The sequence below is a fragment of the Planococcus citri genome, chromosome 1 (genome assembly GCF_950023065.1).
Source record: "Planococcus citri chromosome 1, ihPlaCitr1.1, whole genome shotgun sequence".
Classification (NCBI taxonomy): Eukaryota; Metazoa; Arthropoda; class Insecta; order Hemiptera; family Pseudococcidae; genus Planococcus; species Planococcus citri.
The window spans coordinates 57,840,990-57,867,780 of NC_088677.1; the positions used below are offsets into that span (position 1 = coordinate 57,840,990).

The following is a 26,791-nucleotide window of genomic DNA, read 5'->3' on the forward strand; positions in this document are numbered from 1 at the left end:
AATTATCAGATTAAAAATGAAAAAAAAATGGGTTTTAAAATGTAATTTCACACAATTCAAGTAATTCCAAAATCGTATCATTTTTGTAACTCATGCAAAACCCGTGGAAACGAGATAAAAAATTCAAAAATGGTTTTCTTACTTCTACATATAGTTGGACATAATACTCGAATGATAAATTACCACTGACAGTTTTTTTTTCAAAAAAACCTTTTTGTAATTTTCAATGGAAATTTTAAAATTTGAAACCTCGATAGATAAGTGATGGTTCAAGCCAGAGATCCGAAATTTTTCCTGTAGTCTTTTTGAGGTCATTCTACACGAAACCTTCCATCGAATTCCCTCTCCAAATTTTGAACTGAATTTTCCCCTCGAGCCCCTCACACCCGAGGAACTTTTTTGCAGCTCGTTTGTTTAAATTAAAACAAATAAGTAAATATTTTTAATTCTTATGAAAAAATAAAAAATAAAACATAACTTACGAGCTTTACACGCTTTACAAGCGTGAAGAGGTATTTTTTTTGAAGAGCTCGGACAATTTTTGAGAAACGCAGAGTGCCCCAGAGTTTTAGTGCCCAGAGCTCGATTGAAGGTTAATATCCAAGTATTTCAAGACCAGAAATAATGTACATAGTAATTGAATCGATGAGAACAGAAAGGGGCTAAGTCCACTTTCGCATTTTTCAGGAATAACAAAAAACTGATTTATTCGGAAATCAACAATTTTTGGTAAACATGCTCAAGGTCATTGAAAGAGAACCCCAAGAGAAAATTTTTAGCACAGTTTCGAAAAAAAATACTCACGTGCGCCGGCGCTGTTGCTGCCTAAACAAATGGGACTTAGACCCTTTCTGCACTCAATCGCCAAAATTTCTCTTGAAACTGCTCGGGCACGGAAAGGGCTTGATTCTACATCGAAATACATCACTTAGACTGCTATCTCCTTTAAATTGACCAAAAACCCCTTGAGGTGTAAAAATTTTTGCCGAAGTTGTCAATTTTTTTGTCTTTTTTCAGTACAGAGCTGAACTTGAATTTCAAAAAATGGTCTTCTCGAAAATGTTAGTCATTTTTCAAGGAATTCAAAAAATTTACCAAACAAGTCATCAATGCGCACCCGGCCCTTTTCGGCACCCAAATACCACTTTACCGGCAATTTTGCGAAAATCTGACATCACCAGTCGATCCGCCGTATTTCAAAACCCATATATCCGTGAAAAAAAATTTTCGAACTTGTGACTTGGTCCCTTTCTTTTCTCACAGATTCAATTTTTCTTGTTATGATTAGTTTGGAATTCAAGATGCAGAAACACTCGTAAGAAATTATAAAAAATTGACATTTTTTTGCCATTCTCTGTTTTCTGAGAATTATTTTTCAGTATGCCAGGCGCCTGCAGGACTCAAATTTGTGGGACCCTTTGAAAACTTGCTAAAGTTACCCTGTAAACAGAGAGATGCCACTTTTAAAAAAAAAAATTACCATAATTTTTTTTATTTGAAGATAATCTAATGTGGAAGTTGAGTATACTTACCTACATAAATATTTTTTTGATAAAATCAAACCCTGGGGAAAGAACGAGCAAAAACCCATTGGAAGGGGGGTTCACTCCCTCCCTTAATGACAAACTTAGCTAGGGGTCTGTGGGGCGGTAGTTCTCAGGAATTATTCGGGGGAATACCCTTGACAATTTTTCATCATAAAAGCTTGGGTAGCCAAAAATGTTTTTATTTTTTCTTATTTGACTTCACTATCTGGTCTGAGTGATCCTCGAATTTTACTTATCATTTGTAGATACTAAAAATAACAAGTCTTTTACATGCGGGAAATTTTCTTCAAAATAACACATTAGTGGCCTCAAATATTTCAGACATTCAATACCTACCAACACACATGAGTAACGTCCCATTGACATAAAGCCATGTTAGGTATATGACTTCAACTTTACCTATCGGAATATAAAACAACGCAACTCCAAATACTTTGAATTAGAACACTTTGTTCGCAAATACAGCAAGAAACGTACACAAAATCAAAAGTGTGAAAATGTCAGAAAGAATAATCGTTTCATTGAAGGAAGGAAAAATTCGCGGTGTCAAAAAAATTTCCGAGTATTCTGGAGCAGAATATTATTCTTTTTATGGAGTGCCCTATGGACAACCGCCTGTAAATAATTTACGATTCAAGGTAATCGGAACAAGACGTATACAAAATTCAAATTCATCATGCACGATCATTTTCCAATTTTTTGGTCATTTTTTCCGCCACCACAGGATCCAGTAAAAGTGAAAACTTGGAAAGATGTTTACGATGCTACAATCGAGAAACCAGGTTGCATACAATTCTCTTTGAAACTCTACAGATTTTTGGGAAACGAAGATTGTTTATTTAATAATATTCATACTCCAGAAGTAATCATTTATTTTGATTGTTTATTTTTACATACGTTAGTTTCATAAAAAATTATATATTCGTAACTTTTTCATATTGGATGTTTGAACCAGTTGCCAACCAAATCTACTCCTTTAAGACCCGTGATCGTCCTGATTCACCCAGGATCATTTCATCATGGCTCACCAAATGAAGATAACTTTGGCAATACTAGTTTCGTGATGCATCGTGACATAGTATATGTTGGTATTGCCTACAGATTGCATTTATTAGGTGAATAATCCACAGCAAAAAAAGAAAAATTTTCAAAATCTCTAACATCAATAACTAATGAGGAGGAAACGTGCATCTGATTTATACACATTGCAGGTTTTTTGAACTTGGGCATAAAGGAATGTTCCGGAAATCAAGGCATTAAAGACATCATACTGTCTCTTCATTGGATCAAAGATAACATAAGCTCTTTTGGAGGAGATCCAGAAAATGTCACTTTAATAGGAAGTAGTAATGAAGCAGTAATTATTCATATATTAATGCTATCACCGACAGTGCAAGGTATGAAATAGTAAGGTTATTCCAAGTGTAAAGTATAAAACACATCCCGATTTCAAGTGTCTCCTTCTAAGGCAATCAAATTATCATTCCTAACCCAAACCACGCAGTAACACAAATTGGAAAATGAATCATTTTTGAATATCCATAGATGCAGGTATATTTCACAAAGCTGTCATCATGGGAGGAAATTTATTCGATCCTACCGCATATTTTCAAAATGCAAATGAGAAAGATGCACTTGAAATAGCAGAGAAGGCGGGCTATCGAGGTGATATTAGCGATATGAAAAAACTTTTATTATTTTTTAAGAAAGTGAACATTGTAGCACTGATTGAGGCTCATAGAAAACTCCAAAAAGATTTCCACAAGGTAAATAAATAGACTATGATCTCAAAACAACACATTCCGAAAAACGTTTTGCACACTTCTTACTTTTTCCAGAAAGTCGCTCCTGTACTCCCCACGGGAATATTTTTACCAACTATTGACCATGGAGAAAACGCCGTCTTACCAATATTTCCAAGAGAATTAATACCAAAGACGAGCAAAATTCCACTTATCATTGGGTACTGTGATCTAGAGTCCGCTTTAGGATTTGTCCGTAAGTCTTATCTGCCTAGAATAAGACAACAGTGATTCATAAATACAATCAATATCTGTATGCACGAGCCACTATATCCTAAATGCACTTCTTTTGAATAGCGGGATTCATAAGAACCAGTACCATGAAAAATATTAGAACAACAATCCGTCAGAACAAGTGGGGTTGGGGAAGAGACTTGAGTGATGAAGATTTGGAACTAATAAACAAAGAAATTGAATCATTCTATTTGCAAGGAGAACCAATAGAAAAAGCTCCAATATCCACTTTGATTGATGTAGGTACTGAAAATATAAAAAATTATATCTCTTATTGGTGAGCTAAAAGCCAAAGTCGTTGCTGATGATCTCACCTCGCCTTAGATACAGTCTCTAGAGGAAAATGAGAGATCTGACACGATTTGATCAGATCCGATCAGCTCCTATTGGGTCTGATCAGATCTGATCTGTTCTGATTAATTAGATCTGACCAGATCTTCTCAGGTCTGGACTACAATGTTTATTCCCTTTCAGCACTTTGTGCAGCCTTTTTCACCTGATACAATACAGACAAATACCTTTAAAATATGTACTACCTAATAATAAAATCGTGATTCAAACTTTAGATTCAAACTGGAGCAATAATCTCAGACATTTACGATACTTTGATTAATGTCGTCGCATCTACCGCCGCCGAGTCACCCGTATATCTTTATAGATTTCAGTTCGAAGGGGACATGGGGACATTGAAGAATAGATTCATTGGTGTATTCAAAGAAACGATAAAAGGTAGCGAGTATTCAAAATCACCACTTTCTTATACAAGAAACACAATGAGAGAAATTGATTTAAATTATGCACAAATAACTCTGAAAGCATTCTTTAACTCGATCACATTTTATATCATTTAAAGGGACTTTCCATGCGGATGATGCTTGCTATTGGGGCTGTATCGATGAACCACCAAATGAAAAAGCAAAACATACAGTAGAAACGTTCACGAAATTGATTTCTACATTTGCACGAACAGGGTAAGCATAAAGAGGCTATGAAATGAACTACTCGTATGCACGATTTACTAACTCTTTCATCATTCTCACTTTAATAATGAATTTTCTTCCACAGTGATCCTAATTTTAAGGGTATACCAGTACACTGGAGACCTACAAGATCAGGTTCGCCTTGTTATTTAAGTATAAACAATGATCTAGAAATGGTTGATAACCGATTGCACAATGAAAAATTAGAATTTTGGGATAAAATTAAGAAAAGATTCCAGAAAAACACTGTTTCAGAAAAATAAAATTGTATTATGCTGCCCTAAAGGTATTGTTCTACTTATTGATTTCTTTTAGATCTTTTTTTTTCTTAATAAGTAATTATTTATTTTTTAATAACATTTACCTATAGTCTAAATACATCACTAAGTAGACTGAAATTCAGACGTTAGATTTTATGTTTCGATTTTCAACAAATTTTTGAAAAATCAAATCGTTTAGTTTGAATGAAAAAAAATAGGTAAAACTGAGATTAAGGTACATATTTGTAGAAAGCTGAAATTTATTTTACGCTCCATTGGCCATTTATGGTCACTTAGATCGTTTGGGATGATTTCAAGTTCTTTTGGAACCTTCTGCAGATTTTTGGGTGCTCCAGTTTTTGAAAGATTGATTAACTTTTAGTAGGTAGGTACCTAACATATATACCTATAGAAGAGGCGAAAATTAAATTCTGCATATTTTCAGCAAAGAAAAATCTAAGAATGTACCGGAGGCTCTCAAGTTTTCATCATTCTATGAAAACTGACCCTAGGAATTTTTAAAAACTTACGAATATAAATTTTAAACGAATAACGATCCTCAGGATCCAAAGTCAAAAAGCCATCATCTACGATACATTCCCATATTAACAAACTTTTTACTAAAGCAGGTATTTCTTTCATGGAGTGCACAGTTTGATTTGAATATAAGGGGTAGAAAAATGTCATTTTCAAATAATGCCACATGACATATAACCTTGCCCATTATCACAGATACATCGTAACTTATCTCATAATTCTCCGAAAACAAACCTGTAGGTAGTAGGTACATCGAAAACATTACATGCTTAATACGTAAATGGCTCACGCTTGTCAAAAAAGCTCGAGTGATATCGAGTCAGCAGTGTACTTTAACAAATCGGCAGATAAGATGGCCAAATATTTCATTAGAACTCTTTACTAAAAAATACTTTTCGCACACCAAACCATGAAATAAAATTAAAAATTAACGCGAAAAAATGTCTGAAAGAATCATCGTTTCTGTGAAGGAAGGAAAAGTTCGCGGTGTTAAAAAAATATCTCCGTTCTCAGGCGCAGAATATTATTCTTTCTATGGTGTACCTTACGGACAACCACCCACCAATGCATTAAAATTTAAAGTAATAAAGAAACATATCTAACTTTAAACTCGAATATTTTCGACTAGGATATATAAGTAAAATAATTTTAACAGGACCCAGTGAGAGTGAAACCATGGAAAGATGTGTACGATGCCACAATCCAGAAACCAGGCTGCATACAGTTCTCGTTGCTGTTTTGCCGATTTATGGGAACAGAAGATTGCCTATTCAATAACATCCATACACCAGAAGTGATGATTAATTTTGATAACTAATTAATTACCTATGTATCCTTGGAGGTGAAATATTCCCCCTCCCCCCCATTTTCTATGTTTCTCGTTCTCCTAATCTATTTGAAACGGTTTAGAATCATTTTAAACGATTCTGGAGCCTCCATAGCAAATTTTAAAAAAATCAATATTTCCACATAATCTTATCTAATGTTCTAGAAAAGTCGAAATTCACATTATACCATAATTTCTTCAGCCATATTCTCAAATTTTAGAAATCAAACTTGATACCTACTCTGAGCCAGTGCAAGAATTATTAATCAGGCGCCAATCCCTCCCCTTCCACTGACGAATTTCACAAAGATGTAGAAATACGAGAGGTATTTAATCATTCAATAATGGTTTTTTTTTTGATTCAGCTGCCAACCAAATCCACACCTCTAAAGCCTGTCATTGTATTAATTCATTCGGGATCATTCCTTCACGGTTCGCCAAATGATGATCATTTCGGCAATCCCAGTTTTATCATGCATCAAGACGTAGTATACGTTGGCGTAGCGTACAGATTGCACATACTAGGTAAATTATCAAAATTTATGATTACCATTCTGATCTCTTTGCAATCGAGAGATCGTGAAAAAAATCTTGGAGGATTTTGACCAACTTCAATGAAGACCTTTACTAAGTGAAACTTACTCGGAAACAAGTTTAGCTCTGGAGGGGACATAAGAGTTCTCAAAGAGGGAGCAATTCCGAAAAAATGTGATTTTTTCGCTCCAAACTCTAATCTAACCTAGCCCAGTTTCGAAAAATAGCATAATATGTATTTGAGATTCTGCGTCGACCTAGGTCATTGCCACCAAAATCCAAGACCAATTTTATTCGTATTTTGAAATGGGACCACGATTTTTGGAAAGAGCATGATTTAGAACCCCCATGACCAAAATGTCAGCTGTCTCAGTTGATTTTTCGATTTTTGAAAATTTATAATCAACACTTTTCAAGGGTTCATGCTTCTTTTTAAGTGTACCTACAGTTTATTTATGTAGTAAAAATTATGAAAAATTATGAAACCAATATCACCTCCCCTAAATAAAATTTCGCCGCTCAAGGTCATTTTAAACCTTTTTATAAAATTTCTTCAGACGATGTTATAAAATTACGAGTAGTTTAGACAACTAAAAATCCAATTTTAATTTAATATCGACTAATTTAACGAGTTTATCTAAGTATAATAGCTCGATTTCCAGGCGGACAACTCGATTGCGTATTTTGTGCAGCGTTCTCCAGTTAACATTGAAAATATACTATATGCTGGTCAAAAAACCGCGTTTAGAGTATTCGTCTGAAATCCAAACCAAATGGGGACAATCCCTTAAACTTATCGAAAATAAGCCGCAACTCGATTTTAGTTGCCCAAGTTAATTTCCACCCCTTCTGAAAACAGAAAGACACAAAATGGCGGAATTTGGATTCTGGAGCTGGTTCTAGGCAAAATACAGCCACTCGTGCAAATTTTAGAAATTCCCTACGCACAGAAAATTTTTCATTTTGAGAATTTTTTCCTTTCAGTACCATCATATGTATGAATAGAAACACCCTGTATATATGATTAAATTCAATTGTAATATTCACATAGACCGAGCATTGCAGGTTTCTTGAACCTAGGAATAGAAGAATGTTCCGGAAACCAAGGCATTAAAGATATCATACTGTCCCTTCAATGGATCAAAGACAACATAAGCTCTTTTGGAGGCGATCCAGAGAACGTTACTTTATTAGGAAATAGTAACGGAGCAGTATTAATTCATATATTGATGTTGTCACCAGCAGCAAAAGGTAAGCGTAAGCAACTAAGCATGCGAGTGAAGTGAAAAAAAAACATCCAGGATTTTGGCAAAAATTTATAGAAAAATTCACTTTGAGTGGGAGGCTACCAGAAGAAATGTTGAGCGGGGTAAGCCATATTATGTTTTTAAAGTAGGGAGTCTTTATTTGATTCCTTGTCTTAACATTACCAAAAAATAGTATGCGATTATTAATCAACTACCCAATTCCGAACATTGCCTGCAGCAACACTGCCTACTCATATTAACATCGAATAAATATGTTTAGGTTTATTTCATAAAGCTGTTATCATGGCCGGAACTTTATTCGATCCCACTGGCTTCATTCAAGATAATAACCTAGATCGAGCTTTGGAAATGGCACAAATGCTAGGCTATCGAGGAGGCATTGATGATAGAAAAAAACTTTTATTATTTTTCAAAAAGACGAATATCGTATCATTTATTGAAGGTCATAGGAAACTACAAAAAGAATTCCATAAGGTATATGAACGCGAAATTTTTAAATTAGCAGTTAACTTGTGTTGTAGGATGACAAATTGACACTCGTATAATTTAAAAAATTCAATTCCAGGAAATTGCTCCAGTACTCCCTACAGGCATATTTTTACCAACCATTGACCAAGGTAAAAACGCGGTGCTTCCAGTATTTCCGAGAGAATTGATACCATCGACAAGCCGAATTCCACTTATTATCGGATACTGCGACCTGGAAACGGCGTTAGGATTTCTGCGTGAGTAAAATGAAGCGTACGTGATGTATTTACATCACACTTTGGCTGAAAATGAACCCATTTTATTGATTTATTCAGCGGGGTTTATGAGGGAAAGTACATCGAAAAATATTAAAAAAGCAATCAGTCAAAACAGTTGGGGATGGGGAAGAAACCTAAGCGATGAAGATTTGGAACTTATAAATGAACAAGTTGAATCGTTCTATTTGCAGGGAAAGCCGATAGAAAATGCTCCGGTATCCAAATTGATTGAGGTAAGCGTTCATACGCAAGACTTTGAAAAAATAAACTAAAATTTTTATTCGACTCAAAACCCGATAAGCCGAACATAAGTATACCTAGGTATCATTTCCTGTTTGGGTTTCAATTTAGATTCAAACCGGAGCATTCATGTCCGATGTTTATGACACGTTAATTAATGTAGTGGCATCTACTCCCGATACACCAGTATTTCTTTATAGATTTCAATTCGAAGGGGAATTGGCCACCATGAAAACTAAATTCGCAAGTCTATTCGACGAACGACTGGAAGGTAAGAAATACTCAAGTATAATTTGAGGAAAAAAATTTAAGACCTTATACAACTTCATAAGCTTGTCATACACTCGTAATTGGTACCAGCGCATCATTTGATATTTTGAATACATAAAACCCTTATTTCTTGAAGGAACTTTCCACGGTGATGATTCATCTTACTGGAATTTCGTCGATGAACCACGAAATGAAAGAACAAAACAAATGGTAGAAACGTTCACGAAATTGATTACCACATTCGCACGAACAGGGTGAGCGATTCATTCAGTATCGATTAATATGTAGATAATACAGTCTTTCCGCCTTAAACATATTTTTTCTTATTCAGCGATCCTAATTTCGAAAACTTGCCTGTGTTGTGGAGACCTACGAAACCTGATTCGCCATGTTATCTGAGCATAAATAATAATCTGGAAGTGGTAGACAGCCGATTTCATAATGAAAAATTCGAGTTCTGGGACAGAATTAAAAAGCAATTCTCAAAAAACAATGAATAAGAACGTATTATAAATCGCTCTGTAGAAAATTTTAGAAAATTTCAAAAACAAATAAATATGTAGATATTTTTTGAATTTTTTTATTAAAGAGCGAACATTTATCTTGAAGAAACATTGCGAGTACATTTTCAAGAAGATTAGGTACAAATTATGAACTTTTGAGCACGTCTTTTCGGATATATTTGATGTTGCGTGGTTTCTCGATGCAATATTACACAGAGCTACTTAAATTTAACAAAATTGATGAAAAAAAAATGATTCATTGCAGAGGCTCCCATGTTTCGTCTCCTCTTTTTAGCTATGAGCCCAAAAATTTTTCAATTCGAAGAACTAGGCTACCACTAGAAATTCATTAAAAATCCTAGGCATTTTTTTGAACCAGTCCCATCACTGAAGTCCAAAATCTGCATTTTATTTTTTGACAAAAGAGTTTGATATAGTGCATACTGCCTTCCATCGCCTAAAGGGGGATGATTTTATGAACCCCTTAAACTGTAAAGTTTGGTAACATGTTATTTACGAAGGGAAGATAGGCAAAATATGTCATTAATTAAGATGACATATTTATGATGACAGTCAGGTCTTTAGCCGAGCTCGCGGCCGCGAGCTTATTATTTAAATAGGGAGAAATGCGGAGAAAGCCTTTGGTATGTGGTCACGTGATGATCACAAAAAATTATATAGGTATAGGGGTAGTCTGCGGCTATTTCTCCACTTAGTTCCATTTCCTGCAGTAAGATGGTTCTTCGTCATCCTAGTACGTAATAAGTTTTTATTTGTTAACACCTCGCGTGTGAAATTTATTTAATTTGATTTAAACAATTAATTGATCTGATGATCAATTATATTGGAGTTCTTTTCAGTAGTTTAAGATGTATCTGGACATCATTAAATTATGCGAAGTGTTACTTACGTGAAATCTCGTTTCGTTAAGGTGCCATCAAAGTCCTTAGTATTGGGGGGACAACTGATAGAGATGGTCAACATGGATAGTGTTAGGTAAATGTTAAAGTGGATTTGCTACCCAGGTAATTAGCTTACTACTAATTATTGTAACAGGTAGGTATATTGAATTGGAGAATTCTATGCCTACCTATTGTTTTTGTCAATGGTGTTTTGCATGAATTCATCGTGTATTATTATATAAATGTTTCTTGTTTTTCTACTCTTAAACAATTCCAACACAGGTGAATTTGTTACGAGGAAATTAATTAGCTGCATCTGGTACTAGTTATAAATTATGCATTATACTCCCTTATGACGGATCTTAGTTGACTAATACTACCGAAAGGTAGGATAATGTCCTATGTATAATCAGTTAATCACGTTATAATAAATTCTTTAAATTGTAGTGTAGGTTGAATTTATTTCCTCATTCTTTAAAATTTTTTCAAGTGTCGAAGATGCGGGCCTCGGATCGTCAGCAAGTTCCATTTGTGGGAATGAGCGTATCGTGATCTCAGACCCTCAAAACGTAAAGAAAAGTCACTCCCCGGCCCAACTCTCACTATCGCAACAAATACAGTACTCCACTTTTCTTAAGAAAAGTCGGTAATACAAAATTTGTTTGGGTCTACCTATAAAGAACGCGTCGAAATAAAAACTTCATTCCTCTTGAATTTTTTCGATTAAATGCATTTCAACGAGTAAAATGACTCTGCGACACATGAACCCAAATCATCACAGAAGTATTAGCAATGCACGCTCGGTCGTTTTAGTTTATTATTGTGCAAGAGAGCGAGGGGGGGCGACACGAGCGTGTTGCTTAGATGAACACGAAAATTTTGAACAAAAAATAACGATCTTGAGGAACCAAAGTCAAAAAGCAGTCAGCAACGATACATTACAGTATTAGATAGGTAACAAACTTTTTACGAAAGCAGGTATTTCTCTCATGAAGTGCACAGTTTGACTTGAAAACCTACATTATACGGAAGCAGTGGGAGCACAAAAATTCCATTTTCAAACAATGCCACATGACATTATTTTACCTATTATCACGGATACACCGTAACTTATCTCATAATTCCTCGAAAATAAACCTGTAGGTAGTTGGTAAGTCTAGGTAGGTAGGTACGCTACGTACGTAAATCGAAAACATAACATGCCTATACGTGAACGATTCACGGTTGTCAAAAAAGCTTGAATGATATCGAGTTAGCATTGTACTTTAGCATATTGAAGATAAGATGGCCAAATATATTTCAATAGTATTCTTCACTAAAAAAAAATACTCATTCCACAAACGAAACGATGAAATCAAATTGAAAACTAACGCGAAAAAATGTCTGAAAGAATAATCGTTTCTGTGAAGGAAGGAAAAATTCGCGGTGTTAAAAAAATATCTCCGTTCTCGGGAGCAGAATATTATTCCTTCTATGGTGTACCCTACGGGCAACCGCCGACCAATGCATTGAAATTTAAAGTAATGAAGAAAAATATCTAGTAACTTTAAAAACGAATATTTTCTGCCAAGATTTATAAAATTATTTTAACAGGACCCAGTAAGAGTGAAACCATGGAAAGATGTGTACGATGCCACAATTCAGAAACCAGGCTGCGTACAGTTCTCCTTGCTGTTTTGCCGATTTATGGGAACAGAAGACTGTCTGTTTAATAACATTCATACACCAGAAGTGATGATTAATTTCAATTACTAATTATTTATATATCCTTGGGGTGAAATACTCCACATATGGTGCGATGAAAATAACTCTCCTACATATTTTAAATTTCCACTAACAACTACCTACAAATGCGAAGAGTACCTACCATTCAGTAATAATTTAAACAAGTAACATATTTTTTTGATCCAGCTGCCAACCAAATCCACAACTCTGAAGCCTGTCATTGTATTAATTCATTCGGGATCATTCCTTCATGGTTCGCCAAATGATGATCATTTCGGCAATCCCAGTTTTGTTATGCACCAAGGCGTAGTATACGTTGGTGTTGCGTACAGATTGCACGTACTAGGTAAATAATCAAAACTTATGATTACTATCCTGATCTGTCGCATTCGCAACTCTTTGCAGTCAGAAGATGAATAGTAGGGAGGATCGTGAAAGTGAAAAAAATGTTTTGAGGATTGTAAAGGTAAATGTGGATTCTAACTTGCCGTCCAAGACAGGACAAGTTAGAATCGGGGTTTAAAACGTCCCACCCTTCCGAGCCTAAGCTTCGTCAGAGTTACCTTTAACTGTCTAGTACTCAAGAACAACACTTTCAATTCTCAACTGATTTATTGAACGAAGTTATCTTATAACAGAGTACTAGTTCTATTCTACTACTTATAATAGAACGGCGTGTTGTACAAAGTTTAACCTAAGCACTTCTGCATGAGATGCGACTACGACCATAGCTTTACGATATAATGAGGCCACAGACGTCCGAGATGTTCGTCCTGCACTCTGTCCGAACTAATCCGTCCAGAGCACACTGCTACGCAGTGCAGCCTCGGCTTTAGGGCATAAAGTTCCCTACTATAGCGAGTAACTTTGGTCCTCGAATACTCTCTACAGGATTTTGACCAAGTTCAGTGAAACCCGTTTATTAATTAATGAAAGTTAAGATATTCAGCCTCATGAGGGCACAGGTTGTTGTCGCTAGAGGTAGTCTCTAGGTAGTAGCTCGGATCATCAAGAGGAGCCAGTCCCGGAGGACAGATCAGAAGGCGAAGACAACACCAGGGGTAATCTGTGTATCCACATCATGCAGGGTGGTAACATGTTGCTGTTTGATGGATTCTGAATTGATAAACATGGCCAAAGCAGAATTCTCCAGTTAGTGGAACGACGGAGAGGAGTGGCAAGCTGAAGGCCAAACCTCTAAGTACATAAATATGGATTACAAACAAGAATGCATAAGAGCTGCAGAACACCAACAACTCACTCGTTCCAGCCCCAGGGAAGTGTAAGAGCTTCATAGTGAGAAGGCAAATACCAGTGCCTAAAAACTGGCAAATTCAGCTAAGTGAGTAAACCCCAACAGAAAATCATGGTGGAAGGCAGCGGGAAACCAACACCATTACATCTCCTGAGAATTATATGGACATCAATTTAGCAATGGCCATAAGTCTCCATCAAGCTGATCCTCATCCGCCAAGGCAGCTGGATAGGGTGTGAAGAATATGCGGAGTTAAAACAAGGTGGAACAACATCAACATCCCAACCTGGAATGTGAGAACTAGTACATATAAACTTTATCCAACCTGCTCCAGCTTCACAAAATAGTACATATTTGAGATTTTGCGTCGATCTAAGTCATTGCCACCGAAGTCCAAGACCAAAATTTTATTAATACCTATTTTGAAAATTGTTCTTCGCAAATCTTTTGCAGTAATTACTTGAGCCAAAATATCGAAAGACATCGTTTCTGAAACTGAGGAAATATTTATATTTTGTAGCCAAAAACTTGGCAAATTTTCATGGGTTTTTGAAATTGATTGTAAATTTCAGAAATTTCCTACAAATAAGAAAATTTTGATTTTAAACATGTTTTTAGTAGTTCCGTCAGAAGTAGTTATGAATAGGAACACTCTCTATACATTAGTATATATGACCACATTCAATGGTTATTCACATAGACCAAACTTTGCAGGTTTCTTAAACCTAGGACTGGAAGAATGTTCTGGCAACCAAGGCATTAAAGATATCATACTGTCCCTTTATTGGATCAAAGACAACATAAGCTCTTTTGGAGGCGATCCAGAGAACGTTACTTTAATCGGGAATAGTAACGGAGCAGTAATAATTCATATATTGATGTTGTCACCAGCAGCAAAAGGTGAGTGTAAGCATATGAGCAAAGTGAGAAAAAAACATCTAGGATTTCGGCAAAAATTGTTGCAAAAGTTCACTTGAGAAATGTTGAGCGGACTGGTTCGCAATTTTTATTGTGCTATAGGTATGCTCATTGACTGGAGTAAGTAATTATAAAGAAATACACAAACACATGCTCTGCAATGTAATTTGTGTAGGAAAATTGTGTCACTTTCAATGTAATATTCTCTCTAAAATACTTTAATTTTGATTTTTTTTTTCATTTCAAAAAAGGCGCACGCAATTATTATTTATTTACCCAATTCCGAACACGGCCTGAAGCATAAACACACTCTCATATTAACATCGAATAAAATATATCTAGGTTTATTTCATAAAGCTGTTATCATGGCCGGAACTTTATTCGATCCCACTGGCTTTATTCAAGATACAAACCTAGACCGAGCTTTGGAAATGGCACAATTGCTAGGTTATCGAGGAGGCATTGATGATAGAAAAAAACTACTATTATTTTTCAAAAAGACGAATATTATATCAATTATTGACAGTCACAGGCAACTTCAAAAAGAATTCCATAAGGTACATGAATCCGAAATTTTTCAAATAGGCCTAGTCATTAATTTGTACAGTACGTAGGATGACAAATAGATATCCATTACAAGTTTAAAAATTCAATCCAATGTAAGTACGTAATATTTTCCAGGATATCGCTCCAGTACTCCCTACAGGCATATTTTTACCAACTATTGATCAAGGTAAAAACGCGGTGCTTCCGGTATTTCCGAGAGAATTGATACCATCGACAAGCCGAATTCCGCTTATTGTAGGATACGGAGATTTGGAGACTGTTTTAGGATTTTGTCGTGAGTAAAATGAAGCGGATGTGATGCATTTATGTACATCACACGTAGGCTAAAAATGAATCAATTTTATTGATTTATTCAGCGGGGTTTATGAGGGAAAGTACATTGAAAAATATTAAAAAGTCAATCAGTCAAAATAGTTGGGGATGGGGAAGAAACCTAAGCGATGAAGATTTGAAACTTATAAATGAACAAATTGAATCGTTCTACTTGCAGGGAAAACCAATAGAAAATGCTCTGATATCCAAATTGATCGAGGTAAGCGTTCGCACGTCAGACTTTGAAAAAATAAAATAAAATATTTATTATTCGACCCAAACCAAGGTATACATATCTAGGTAATTTTGCTTGCAATTTAGATTCAAACCGGAGCATTCATGTCAGATGTTTACGACACGTTAATTAATGTTGTCGCATCTACTCCCGATACACCAGTATTTCTTTATAGATTTCAATTCGAAGGAGAAATGACCACCATGAAAAGTAAATTTACAAGTCTATTCGACGAACGACTGGAAGGTAAGAAATACTTGACTATCAGCAATTGGAAAAAAATAATCAATTAAAAGTGATGATGTTCAATAGAATTAAGAATAGGTACATACATAATATTTAATTATCGTAGCTTGTTATACAAACGAATTGGGACCAAGGTACCCACTTTTTGACATTTTGAACAAAACGCTCATTTCTTGAAGGAACTTTCCACGGTGATGATTCATCTTACTGGAGTTGTCTCGATGAACCACGAAATGAAAGAACGAAACAAATGATAGAAACGTTCACGAAATTGATTAGCACATTCGCACGAACAGGGTGAGCGATTGATTCAACATCGATTAATTTGTATAGATTATACAGTCATCTCATCTTATACATATATTTTCTTCTTCAGCGATCCTAATTTTGAAAACTTGCCAGTGCAGTGGAGACCTACAAAACCTGATTCGCCATGTTATCTGAGCATAAATAATAATCTGGAAGTGGTAGACAACCGGTTTCATAATGAAAAATTCGAGTTTTGGGACAGAATTAAAAAACAATTCTCAAAAAACAACGAATAAGAAAGTATTATAAATCGCTTTGTAGAAAATTTTAGAAAATTTCAAAAACAAATAAATAATGTATGTATTTCTTGAATTTTTCATAAAAGAAGCGAGCATTCTTCTTGAAGAAACATAGCGAGGACTCTTTTTATGTATTTTCGAGAAAATTAGGTACAAATTATGAACTTTTGAACACGTCTTCTAGGATATTTGATATTGCATAGTTTTTCCTCGCAATGTTGCACAGAGCTACTACCATTGAACAAATTTTATTAAAAAACATGATTCAGAGACTCTTATGCTTCTTCTCTCCTTCTTAGCTACGAGCCTCAAATTTTTCCAACGCAGAGAACTAGGCTACCACTATAAATTCAGTAAAAAATCCAAGGTGGTTTTTTGAACCTGTCCCATCACTTTAGGCCAAAATATGAATTTTATTTTTTGACCAAAGAGTTTTATGCGTCTTTTGGTGTAGGAACGTTTTAAAATTATTATTTTCAAACCCTTGCACACTGAAAGTTTAAAGCACCACCACATGTGGGAATTCAACTCGTGTTTGAATCAACATCAGAACAAAAATTTTATTTTATTGCATTCATAATTTTTATGACCCATTCAATCGATTTTGCTACTTATTTTCAAAATATTTTTGAGCCGGTTCAAGTATCTACAAAGTTTGATGTTGTCAATGAAAATGTGATAGAGGCTTCAGAACAGCTCGAAACCATCAAAGATCGACTCACGAGCGAGGTGGAAAATAGATTTCATTTTTGTCAAAAATTGTCATTGAAAAAAATCTTGGATTTGAAGGAGCAGAAAAAAATTGAAAATATGTAGTAGGTAGTAGGTACCTAGACCTACTTAAGTCGGTCGAATGGGTTACAAAGTGATGGTAAATCCGAGCTCAAAGGTGCTGAATTTCATTAACTACCTACAGACTTTTTTGATAACTAGAGAATCAGAAAATCCATTTGGATCTTCAGAACGTCTCGAAGTAATCGCCAATCGACTCGAGAGATCGAAAAATAGGATATTCTACATAACTAAAATTTTGATTGCTTCCCAGTTTTGGGCCTTTGATTGAATCTTCAAAAATTCACTAAAATTAAAAAAATGAATTTCACCACTTCAAATTTTGACTGGTGGTGTATTTAGGAGTCTTCTAACGATCACATTTTTGTCCCAATTTAAAAAATTTTGTGCCGATTGGGACCTACTTCTCTATAATGAGAGACCTGAAAATCGAAAAAAATGTTTCATGAATAATCAGAATGGAAAATAGGTAATAAGTAGGTAAGTAACTAGGTATCATCATCCCACCAAAAAAATTGAATAACTCGAAACTGCGAGGCAGTTTTTTTTAAATTTGTAGTCAAGTAGGTATTTCAGTTTTTTAATTTCTCTGATTTTCAAAATTCATGACTTTTTCATGACTTTCATGACTGTTAGACACCCTATGATTATCACACACAACCTAATGCCAATTCAAGCAAGACCTCGTCGAATTCTAAGCGCTATTTGACATTTACAGTATCATGAATAGATAAGTTATACATAAGAACACTAGTTCAAAAAAAAATAACAGCTGATAAAAAACCACAGTTCCACGAAGAAAACGAAAATAAAAAAATGTTTAACGTATCAACGTAAACGCAGCACGTAGCTATGATAAATCTGTACAAAAATGCGATAAGGCGGACCATCAAACATCATGAAAAGAATAAGATCCAACTACAAACTATTTCATGCACATTGGGACACCCATTTCAACCACAATTTTAGGTAAATTATTCTACAATATTAGTGAAAATGACAAATCGGCTAATTGTTTCTGTAAAGGAAGGAAAAGTTCGCGGGATCAAAAGAACCTCTGAATACTCTGGAGCTGAGTATTATTCGTTTTTTGGAGTGCCTTATGGACAACCACCTGTCGGTTCATTGCGATTCAAAGTAGGTAATCATCTGAAATAATATTCAATATCGATGCCACTACATTAATAGGAAATTTGATACAGGATCCTTCGGAAGTGAAACCATGGAAAGATATTTACGATGCTACGGTCGAAAAGCCAGGATGCGCACAGTTTTCATTAAAATTGTATCAATTCACTGGAACGGAGGACTGCCTATTTAATAACATACACACACCTGAAGTGACTAGTATTCCAATCACTTGAGTAATTAAATCATACTGCACCAGCAACATTCTCACCAATCTCACCACGTTCCTCTCAAAACTATCTAGTTGCCAACCAAATCCACCCCCTTGAGACCTGTGATTGCCATTATTCATCCTGGAGGATACCTTCACGGTTCACCGAACGAAAATGAATACGGAAGTACTGCCTTTTTCATTCATCATGACATTGTCTACGTCGGTATTGCACATAGATTACATATCTTTGGTACCTAAATAATTTAAATCATCCATTAACCTACTATCTCATTTTTACGTTCGGAAAAAAAAGTAAACTCGCCATTTTTTATGCATTTCAGGTTTCTTGAATTTCGGAATAGAAGAATGTTCAGGAAATCAAGGTTTAAAAGATATAATACTGTCGCTTCGATGGTTGAAAAAAAATATTAGTTGTTTTGGAGGTGATCCAGAAAACATTACATTAATAGGAGTTAGCTGTGGAGCCACAACCATTCACGCGCTAATGGTGTCACCAGTAAGCAAAGGTAAGTGGGCCATTTCATGTCAAATCGCCGAGCTTTTTGCACTTGTGATCGGTGATTTTCAAAATAGGTAAGTATTTTTAAGTGGTTAATAAGTCAATTCGTGCAATTTCGACTTTTCAAGGGCAGAAATGTATATTTTTCTGGTAATCTTTGGAATTTTTAAAATGGAGAATACGGAAAAACGCCAACCCAATTTCTTAATAATTTTAATCAGCATAAAAATCATTTTTTCAGAATTTTTGAACGGGTACACTATGGAGAAATATCATTGCCAACTTTTTCAGCTACTTTTTAGTGCTCAAAACGGTGGCAACACTGATTTTCATCACATCTCCAAAAAGCTCCTTTACAGGACCATAAACAGGCAAAAGTTTCGAAAGCGTACCATTTGCAGTTTTCAAGTGAACCACGCTCAAACTTTACAATAGTCCTATTTTATTCAAAATTTTGAGCACCGGACAACCTGACAGGCACACGATGACCATAAGAGGCTAGACAAGTAGATCAGTGACCTTCAGAGGACAGGTAGATGAATCAATGACCTTGAGAGACCAGACAGGATGACGGGCAACCTGGAAGCTAGGCAGGTAGGTCAGTGATTAACGACCTTAAAAAGCCAGCCAGGCAAATAGTCAGGCAACCTCGGGAGGCCAGACAAGCGGACAGACGGCCATAAGAGGCTAGATAGATAAGTCAATGACCTCAAGAGGTCAAATATTTTCCATGAAAATGAACTTCAAGAACTACGGTTGCCCATTAGGTAGTCATCTCTCATCGAGGTCTAATCCCATAAAAAAAAATATTTTGAAAATCACCGACCACAAGTGCAAAAGGTTCAGCGATTTGACATATAGTAACCTAAAAACATACGGATTTGGTCAACTGCGTTGCTCAATCAATTATCTTTTTAGTAAATTTTCTCCCTCCAGGAACTCGCTGAATTGACTTAGAATTAAAAATCATTTTAGGTCTTTTTCACAAAGCAGTTATCTTGGGAGCCCATTTATTCGATCCAACCATACCATTTGAAAATGCAAATGAGCACGTCGCTTTTCAGCTAGCACGCTTTTTGGGCTACAAAGGAAATCTGGAAGATAAGAAAAAGTTATTATTATTCTTCAAGAAAATAAATCCGATGCAACTAGTTACGGGGCAGAGACAATTCCTTGTAAAAGAATATCGTCAGGTAAAATACCTTACACACCAAACTGATTTTTATATAAGGTTAATATGGGATTACAATATTTCCCTACATCCTCAGGATATCGCTCCAATACTCCCAAGCGGATTATTTATACCAACCATCGACCATGGAGAAAACGCAGTACTGCCGGAATTTCCTAGAAACTTGATCCCTTCTACGTCACGAATTCCATTTATGATAGGGTATGGAGAAAGAGAATCAGCTTTGGGATTTGCTAGTAAGTGATTCGTATTATAAGAAATTGAATTTAATAAGTAGGTACCTACTAATAATAAACTTCGAAATTCTGTCGTAACTAAACCACTTCAAAATTTTTTTGACATTAATTCATTTTATGTAGGAGGAGGATCTCTTGAAAGCACCAAAAAAAATTTCAAAACGACGATTCGTCAAAATGCTTGGGGATGGGGACGCGACTTGACTGATGATGATATAGAAAAGATAAACGAACAAGTGGAATCTTTTTATTTGGAGGGAAAGTCAATAAAACATGCATCATTATCAAAAATGATTGACGTATGAATGATTTTTGGAGGATAACAGACGATTTCTCTTCAGCCATACGCTTAATTATGGTTCATTTTCAGATTCAAACTGGTGCTATGATATCAGATGTTTATGATACTTTAATCAACGTCGTTAGCCCAGAGGCATCCGTTTATGCTTACAAATTTCAATTCGAAGGCGATATTAGGACAGTAAAAAACAGTTTCATAAATTTGTACGACGAGCGTCTACCAGGTAGGTACTGAAATATGGCTGCCTAATTACTTTGATTGGACTATGCTAAATCAAAAGAAGAGACAAAAATACATGACCAATAAAAATTTCAATGTAATTTTTCGATTTTTGATGAATCTCTCAAAATCAAATTTGAGTTGAACCAAAAATGCAGAAAAATCAAAAATCCGCCAAATTGACCCCGAAAACTAAAATTAATGAACTCTATTTTCAAGTCTCACTCCCCTCCCCCATCGATTGAAAACCGGTTTGAAGCTTTTTAAGCAGTTCTGGAGCCTCCAGAAAATTTTGGAGCCTATATTGACTTTTCTAAAATTTCAGTTTTCGAAAAATACGTCTTAAATTATACTCAATTCAACTTTAACACGTATAAATCCTCTGCAGAATTTTTTCTTTATATGTACCTTTTCTATGTATAACTAATACCCGCGTACTTGTATGTTTATCCAATGAAAAATTTCATCCTTAAAAGGCACTTTCCATGGTGACGACGCCTGCTACTGGAGTCGTATGAGTGATCCTTTAAGTAGTAGAAGTAAAGAAATGGTGGATACGTACACGAAAATCATCACGACGTTTGCTAGAAATGGGTAAGTGAAGTACAACTTGTAACTTCAACAATATTTCATCGATGGTTTTTTCAACAATTTGGTGGCTGCTTTTTCCACAGTGATCCTAATTTTGAAGAACTACAAGTTCATTGGAGACCTACAAAACCAGATTCGCCTTGTTATTTGAATATAAATAATCAAATACAGATGATCGATAGTCGTTTGCATGATGAAAAACTGGTATTTTGGGACAAAATCAAGAAAGAATTCGGAAACTCAGACGATGCAAAAGTTTCGAAAAGTGTTTAATCTTTATTCAAGAATCAAATAACATAAGATCGCTCACCAGTTCAACTATAATAAATAATCCTAAATCATCAAGTTTTCAGTATTTTTTTCGTTATCTTCAACGTTCGACAATGAGACTGAATTATTGCCCACAGTTCAATTTTAAGCAACCCATCAACTTACTTTGCCCAATCTTCATTTCAAACTTTGGTTCTGGAAAAGAGTGACATGATTTTTCAGTGAGTACCACCTATGTAGGCTACAACTTAAATATACTCACAGAATTCGAAAAATATATATCTAGGTATCGAATTCAATCAATCTGAAATTTAGCATTGAGAAAATCATATGTAAAATAGGCACACAAGAACGTCGACTTGGAAAAACAGTAGGAACCTATAAATAAAAAATCACGCTTCAGCGAAATATTTTATCGCTCTGTAACCAATAACAAGGTTTTACTCGTAAAAATTTTCCAACAAGTTAACGTAGCACTCGAATGATAATTTTACAAAAAACAATGATAAAGCAGTCGGTGAAATGGTTTTAAAAATGACTGACTCAGAAAGTACCTAACTCTAGAAACCTAGAAACCTAGAAATAGGTACCCATTTCAACCAAAATTTTTCGTGAATTATCCAACAACCAGTGAAAATGACAGATCGAGTATTGGTTTCTGTAAAGGAAGGAAAAATTCGCGGCATCAGAAGGACTTCCGAATACTCAGGAGCTGTATATTATTCGTTTTTTGGAGTTCCCTACGGACACCCACCTACAGGTTCATTGCGATTCAAAGTAATCATAAATTGTTATTCATCAGAATTTATGCCTTCTCGATTTTAATAAGAATTTCGATACAGGATCCTGTGAAAGCGAACCCCTGGAAAAACATTTACGATGCTACAGTTGAAAAACCAGGTTGTGTACAGTTTTCAGTAAAACTATGTCGATATGCTGGAACGGAAGACTGTTTATTCAATAACATACACACCCCTGAAGTGATAACGCCATCCAATAGAGTAATTTAACTCACAATGCACTAGCAATGTTCTCACTATATGTATGTATTTCAATTTTCATATTCAGTTGCCAACAAAATCCACCCCTTTGAAACCTGTAATCGTTGCTGTTCATCCTGGAGGATACCTTCACGGTTCTCCCAACGAAGATGAATTTGGAACTACTTCCTATTTCATGCATCGTGACATTTTATACGTTAGTATTGCACATCGATTGCATATTTTAGGTAAATAAATAAAATTCAAGGCCAACATGATAACAACGTACCGCTACTTTTTGTTGCAACATGGAAACAAACTGTAAAATTATGTTTATGAATCTTAGGTTTCCTGAATTTAGGAATAAAAGAATGTTCTGGAAATCAAAGTCTTAAAGATATAATATTGTCGCTGAGATGGCTGAAAGAAAATATTAGCTCTTTTGGAGGAGACCCAGACAACATTACTATGATGGGAAGTAGCAGTGGTGGGGCAACCATTCATATGCTGATGTTATCACCACTAGCAAAAGGCAAGTACCGGTTTGTTGCGCAAACGATTGAAAAAAATGCATCTTTTGTGCTTTCCTCCATAACAAAATGTTTTACGGAACTGAAAACACTTCAATATCAATTTAGGACTTTTCCACAAGGCTGTTATCATGGCAGGAAATGCGTTCGATCCAACGGCACTGTTTCAAAATACAAATGAAGATGTCGCTGTCAAGCTAGCATGCTCTATGGGCTACAAAGGAGACCCGGAAGATAAGAAAAAATTATTATCATTCTTCAAGAAAGCAAATCCTGTACAATTAATTAATGAACAGAGACAGCTTCTGGTGAAAGATTTTCGACGGGTAAGGTACATATTTTTTATTGATAACAGGCTGATTTGTCCATCTTCGAAGTCAAATTTCATTACTATTCATCAACTCCTTCCCAGGATATTGCCTCCATACTTCCATGCGGAATATTTCTGCCATCTGTTGACCAAGGAGAAAACGCCGTACTGCCTGAATTTCCGAGAAACTTGATCCCTTCCACGCATCGAATTCCAATTCTGATAGGGTACTGTGAGAGAGAATCAGCGCTAGGGTTTGCTAGTACGTGATTAAAATAGCTAAATAAGCGATTTCGTTGAATTTTATATCTACTTTTCAAATCATTCATTCATTCATTCGTTCATTCCACAGAAGGAACGGTAGGAGAAAGCACCAAAAAAAATTTCAAAACTGCGATTCGTCAAAACGCTTGGGGCTGGGGACGTGACTTGACTGATGATGACATAGAAAAGATAAACGAACAAATCGAATCTTTTTATTTTGACGGAAAGTCGATAAAACAAGCATCATTATTAAAAATGATTGATGTAGGTACCTAGTAACCATTTATCAAATACACACAGAGTTAATAGATTGATTAACAGACGTAGAAAATTTTTATTTGTTTTAATAAGTAATTAAAATGCTCGATTGGTTGAGCATTCGAATAACATTTCACTATATTATCATGTACATAATTATGTAGTTCGAAATTGTTACCTATAAGTATCTGAAATGCATCTCAATTCAATCTGGCACCAAAAATAGCACACGCTCCATTTCTGTTTCATTTTCAGGTTCAAACTGGTGCCGTGATGTCGGACGTTTATGATGGTTTGATTAATGTGGTTAGCCCCGATGCCCCCGTTTATGTTTATGAATTTCAATTTGAAGGCGAAATTTTAACAATAAAAAACGGCTTAATGAATTTCTACGATGAACGATTACCAGGTAGGTATTCATTATTCAAGAATGGAGATTAATAGTACATTTCGTGACAGGATTGGAAAGTAATGCGATCCTGTCGCATACCTATACTATTTTAATTTCATATGAGAGGAAAATAAAAATGCTGAAATTTAAAAAAAAAATTGTCAATTTACAATTTGTAAAAAAGCGAGGAAAGTAACTGCTTTCCGCATTTGTTAGATGCGTTAAAGACGTATTTTCCAACCAGGACACGTTGTCCAGGAAACTACTCATTTTCTGATCATATGAAATTAAAATCAATTACTTTATATGTATTTTCATTAAAGGAGTACCTAAAAACGCAAAAAATTTCACCTTTGCTCCTCTTAAAAAATTTCCCAACTTTAAGCACATGTTTGTCTAATAAAACTGATATCTCCCTTGAAAGGTACTTTTCATGGCGACGACTGCTTCTACTGGAATTGTATGAGCGATCCAAGTGGTAGAACCAAAGAAATAGTAGATACGTTCACCAAAATTGTAACAACGTTCGCCAGAAATGGGTAAATAATTTTACCAATAAGTAAATTTCGATAATATCAGATTGCTGATTTTTCTACTTCATCGGTGACTGCTTTTTCCACAGCGATCCCAATTTTGAAGAATTGCATGTTCATTGGAGGCCTACAAAACCAGATTCGCCTTGTTATTTGAACATAGATAATAAAATAGAAATGATCGACAGTCGTTTGCATGAAGAAAAATTGGTATTTTGGGACAAAATCAAGAAGGAATTCGGAAAATAAGTCGATTCCGGAGCTCCCGAAACCAGCTAGTAACAGCGATGTTAAATTAGGTCATAAAATCACTTCGTCTAGAAAAACTATTTAAAAATGGGAATTATTATTGTCCATGTCACAGACACCGTGAATAAATCCTCCAAGTTTCAAATAATTTGTTGTTCCCACCCTCTCATCTCAAAGCACTACATAATTCTAAATTTGGAAATTGCCGTTACGAAAAGTTAACAATAAACCACAGTTTCCGCAATTGAAAAACTACTACGTTCTTCCTTCTTCGTGAGGCGTACTCCACACAAGGGCATCATCATCGAGGCTTAAAATGAGGCCAGAGTAAATTTAATCTCGCCTCATGCTTTTCTTCAAAAAAAAACAAAAAAAAAAAAACTTGACTATAATTCGTACCTAATTTGAAAATTTGTAATTGATAGTAGGTAAGTATAATTTTAATCTATCAGTCAGGTTGTAAGGGTGAGATATGGCCCAACCGCTATAGGTGGTTTATATTGTAAAGTTCTCGCAGCAAAGATTATTGAACTTATTTGATAGTGGGGACTGAAGGTTACGTGTACCAATATATTCTCTATCCGAGGTTCCAAGCTCTGTTCGAAAACCTCTGACCAGTACTTGGTTCAGGTACCTCGAGCTCGCCTGTTCTAATGTCACGGAGTTAAACTACGCAAGGCTGGAGTGGCCCAGTTCCAGTCTCCCTATTTTATAATGTTACCCATCGCGTGGTGAATTTGTTTTATATTAACATTGATTACGTTATGTCGATTAATTAATGGTGTTTTGGAAGAACCCCTATTCGATCCAGATCTTAGGGGTTCGACCCAATTGAACAAGTACCTTTAACCAATACCCTCCAACGTGCTTAGTAAGTATTAGTAGCACCCCGACGACGAGGGAACGTGTACAGTGTTGAGGTAAGAGATGTATCCTAAATCTTACCCAGTTTCCTTCACCACCTTGTTAATTATAAATAGTTGTAATTGCACCGCACCTTTATAATTAATACCATTAGCCTAATAATTATTACAAGCCAGGTTTATTCCTGAGATAGTTCTGCACAATCCGCATAATCTTGGCAGATTATGCTGTTGCTGTTGACAGTTTTCCATGTCAACACAGAATAATGTTTTAACATTATTTGGTATGATTATGCTATGATTATGCTAAGTCATTTTATTCAATTACATTGAATACAGGAGTAAAATGATTTGTCTACTGTGTTTCATTTCATAGGTAGATTCAGAATTAGTGTTAAATTTGTATTAAGAAAGATTAACAGCCTCTTCTCTGAGCTAGACAAGTCTGAATAAGTATTACTTCCCTAAGGAAAACTTATTGGAACTCCCCTAAGG

General features: G+C 35.3%; 5 protein-coding genes and 1 long non-coding RNA gene across 6 annotated transcripts; 5 read left to right on the forward strand and 1 right to left on the reverse strand.

Moving 5' to 3' along the window:
- Positions 1-1,869: 1,869 nt before the first annotated feature.
- LOC135833054 (esterase E4-like) lies at positions 1,870-4,848 on the forward strand. Its single transcript, XM_065346663.1, has 10 exons — positions 1,870-2,185; positions 2,272-2,409; positions 2,503-2,662; positions 2,759-2,944; positions 3,093-3,313; positions 3,386-3,545; positions 3,647-3,822; positions 4,150-4,312; positions 4,437-4,554; positions 4,649-4,848. The coding sequence occupies exons 1-10, from the start codon at positions 2,045-2,047 to the stop codon at positions 4,824-4,826; spliced, it is 1,641 nt and encodes a 546-aa protein (XP_065202735.1). The 5' UTR covers positions 1,870-2,044; the 3' UTR covers positions 4,827-4,848.
- A 791-nt stretch (positions 4,849-5,639) lies between these two features.
- Positions 5,640-9,813, forward strand: LOC135833055 (esterase E4-like). The gene is made up of 10 exons (XM_065346664.1): positions 5,640-5,941; positions 6,016-6,153; positions 6,552-6,711; positions 7,786-7,971; positions 8,248-8,462; positions 8,554-8,713; positions 8,792-8,967; positions 9,086-9,245; positions 9,381-9,498; positions 9,576-9,813. The coding sequence occupies exons 1-10, from the start codon at positions 5,801-5,803 to the stop codon at positions 9,742-9,744; spliced, it is 1,623 nt and encodes a 540-aa protein (XP_065202736.1). The 5' UTR covers positions 5,640-5,800; the 3' UTR covers positions 9,745-9,813.
- Positions 9,814-11,803: 1,990 nt separating this feature from the next.
- Positions 11,804-16,497, forward strand: LOC135833057 (esterase E4-like). Its single transcript, XM_065346666.1, has 10 exons — positions 11,804-12,169; positions 12,243-12,380; positions 12,561-12,720; positions 14,344-14,529; positions 14,890-15,104; positions 15,229-15,388; positions 15,471-15,646; positions 15,748-15,907; positions 16,087-16,204; positions 16,284-16,497. Exons 1-10 carry the CDS (start codon positions 12,029-12,031, stop codon positions 16,450-16,452), a joined length of 1,623 nt encoding a protein of 540 aa, XP_065202738.1. The 5' UTR covers positions 11,804-12,028; the 3' UTR covers positions 16,453-16,497.
- A 1,638-nt stretch (positions 16,498-18,135) lies between these two features.
- Positions 18,136-22,112, forward strand: LOC135833056 (esterase E4-like). The gene is made up of 10 exons (XM_065346665.1): positions 18,136-18,384; positions 18,450-18,587; positions 18,680-18,839; positions 18,931-19,116; positions 20,085-20,302; positions 20,378-20,537; positions 20,661-20,836; positions 20,908-21,061; positions 21,534-21,651; positions 21,732-22,112. Exons 1-10 carry the CDS (start codon positions 18,244-18,246, stop codon positions 21,919-21,921), a joined length of 1,641 nt encoding a protein of 546 aa, XP_065202737.1. The 5' UTR covers positions 18,136-18,243; the 3' UTR covers positions 21,922-22,112.
- Positions 19,202-21,764, reverse strand: LOC135833058 (uncharacterized). Its single transcript, XR_010556404.1, has 2 exons — positions 21,620-21,764; positions 19,202-20,203 (listed from the first exon to the last, which is right to left on the reverse strand). It is a non-coding gene; the product is annotated as an uncharacterized LOC135833058 (long non-coding RNA).
- A 320-nt stretch (positions 22,113-22,432) lies between the features above and the next one.
- Positions 22,433-25,581, forward strand: LOC135833064 (esterase E4-like). Its single transcript, XM_065346674.1, has 10 exons — positions 22,433-22,695; positions 22,761-22,898; positions 22,987-23,146; positions 23,245-23,430; positions 23,537-23,754; positions 23,841-24,000; positions 24,091-24,266; positions 24,516-24,669; positions 25,076-25,190; positions 25,274-25,581. The coding sequence occupies exons 1-10, from the start codon at positions 22,555-22,557 to the stop codon at positions 25,431-25,433; spliced, it is 1,608 nt and encodes a 535-aa protein (XP_065202746.1). The 5' UTR covers positions 22,433-22,554; the 3' UTR covers positions 25,434-25,581.
- The last annotated feature ends 1,210 nt before the right edge of the window (positions 25,582-26,791 follow it).